We start from the raw sequence: 1,893 nt of genomic DNA, 5'->3' as shown, positions 1-1,893 counted from the left end.
TAAAAAGCCCTACACTTCACGCTTTAGACAATATATTTTCATTTTAAACTTAGGGGGTAAATATTTTGGATAAAAACCCTAATGTGGGAAAGAGACCATAAGTTGCTGCCAACATCAGGGAAGCAAGAATTGCAATGTCATGTCATTTTGACATTAGCTATTGATAATTTGACTAACGTAAACAATAAAATGAAATGTTCATAGTTTCATGCGGATGAAGTCGCACGGGAACAGCTAGTATAGTATATAGATAGCTCTCATAGTACAGGATATTAAATCACACTTAAATCGTCCTTTAGCTATCAACACTTCGCTAACTCTGTGAACTGTTACACCGTTCACATCAATTGCATAAATAATTGGAAAATTGCATACAAACGTCATTCGAGAGCGGGATCGCCTATTGAATGTACCAATGAACTATATCCGTCCACTGAATTATATAATTCGCGGGTTAACTGGATAAGTGCGAAGTACGAATCAACAATGATTGACAACTCATTTATATAAATGGCGAAAGTTTAGATCAAAATATCAAAACTTATTTCTTTTACCGACCCCTTTGAAAATCAATTTTTCGGCGCCCCCATTTAAAAAAAATTATAGAGACATTTAAAATACTATCTTACTATTATAAAAGCGAAAGTTTAGATGGATGTCTGTTAGAGTTTGTAGCGTAAACGGCTGAAGAGACCTCGATGATATTAGGCATAGATAGAGAGGATAGTCTGGAAGAACACATAGGCTTGCTTCTGTTTCTTTTTATTCCGCGCGGAAGGAGTCGCGGGCGAAAGCTAGTGTGAAGTACATTTATTTATTCTCATTATTTGTTATGGTCATTATTAATTTGAGAAAACAGTTTTTTTATTTCATAAGTTATAACTATAAATCTATCGATTCCAACTTCTATAAGAATAAAAATCGAATATCGATAAGATTCATGACTGATTTTACACAACCCATCCCTACTAAATTTAAAATGAATTGTCAAACTAATCTAAATTATTTAGACAAACTATGACTAAAGTTTCATTGAATATTTATTTGTTTATATATTATAACAAAAGATGGAGCTTTTTATCGTTTTATAAACTACTAGCTGTTGCCCACGACTTCGTCCGCGTGCTATTAGAAAACAGACGAACTATGTAAATAACGTGTCCCTCGGGAACCGGGCATTTTTTAGGGCTGAAGCTTACCCCATGTGTACTCCAGACTTTGTTTTATATCTGTACCAAATTTCAATAAGATATGTTGAACCGTTGCTGAATTATCGAGTAAACATTAAAATACGAAATTAATGCATCCCACGGAAACCGTAACTATTTCCGGGATAAAAAGTAGCCTATGTGTTCTTCCAGACTATCCTCTATATCTGTACCAAATTTCATCAAAATCTGTTCAGCCGTTTAGGCTACAAACTCTAACAAACATCCATCCATCTAAACTTTCGCATTTATAATATTAGTATGTTTTTATTACATGTTAATAAAACGAAGTACAAAACTTGGGTATTGAGCAAAAAAAATAAATTTAAAAGTTTACCTTATTCCAGTATCTATCGCTAAGAACTGCTTTATCATGTTCCTCATTATACGCAGTCTCCGCTTCCTGCAGATCTGCTCGGAACTTTTTAATATAACGCTGCGTCGCTGCGATACTCTCCGGTGGAGCTTGTACTCCCGCTTTTATCATACGATCTAATGTTTCTGGAAAAAATATATATGGAATTAACTAAACAGTGGTAACCGCTTTAACATCTTCGCTCAGGGCTCGCCCCAGCAATACCACGACCACACAAACACTTACCACTTACAATATGATATAAGTAAATAATACTTTTTTTTCTATAATATAATGTGGCAAACGAGCAGAGGCCACCTGAATCCACTG

General features: G+C 34.7%; 1 protein-coding gene across 1 annotated transcript in view; it reads right to left on the bottom strand.

The window, feature by feature from the left end:
* LOC106106757 overlaps positions 1-1,893 on the bottom strand; it is an 18,847-nt gene that overhangs the window by 10,507 nt on the left and 6,447 nt on the right. Inside the window, exon 8 of the mRNA XM_013287405.1 lies at positions 1,546-1,709. Within this exon, the coding sequence (XP_013142859.1) occupies positions 1,546-1,709 (164 nt within the window). The remainder of the gene's footprint in view (positions 1-1,545; positions 1,710-1,893) is intronic.

Source organism: Papilio polytes, unplaced genomic scaffold (assembly GCF_000836215.1).
Source record: "Papilio polytes unplaced genomic scaffold, Ppol_1.0 DF822178.1, whole genome shotgun sequence".
In the NCBI taxonomy this organism is placed as follows: domain Eukaryota; kingdom Metazoa; phylum Arthropoda; class Insecta; order Lepidoptera; family Papilionidae; genus Papilio; species Papilio polytes.
The sequence above is the reverse complement of the archived record's forward strand: the minus strand, read 5'-3'. Positions and strand labels throughout refer to the sequence as shown.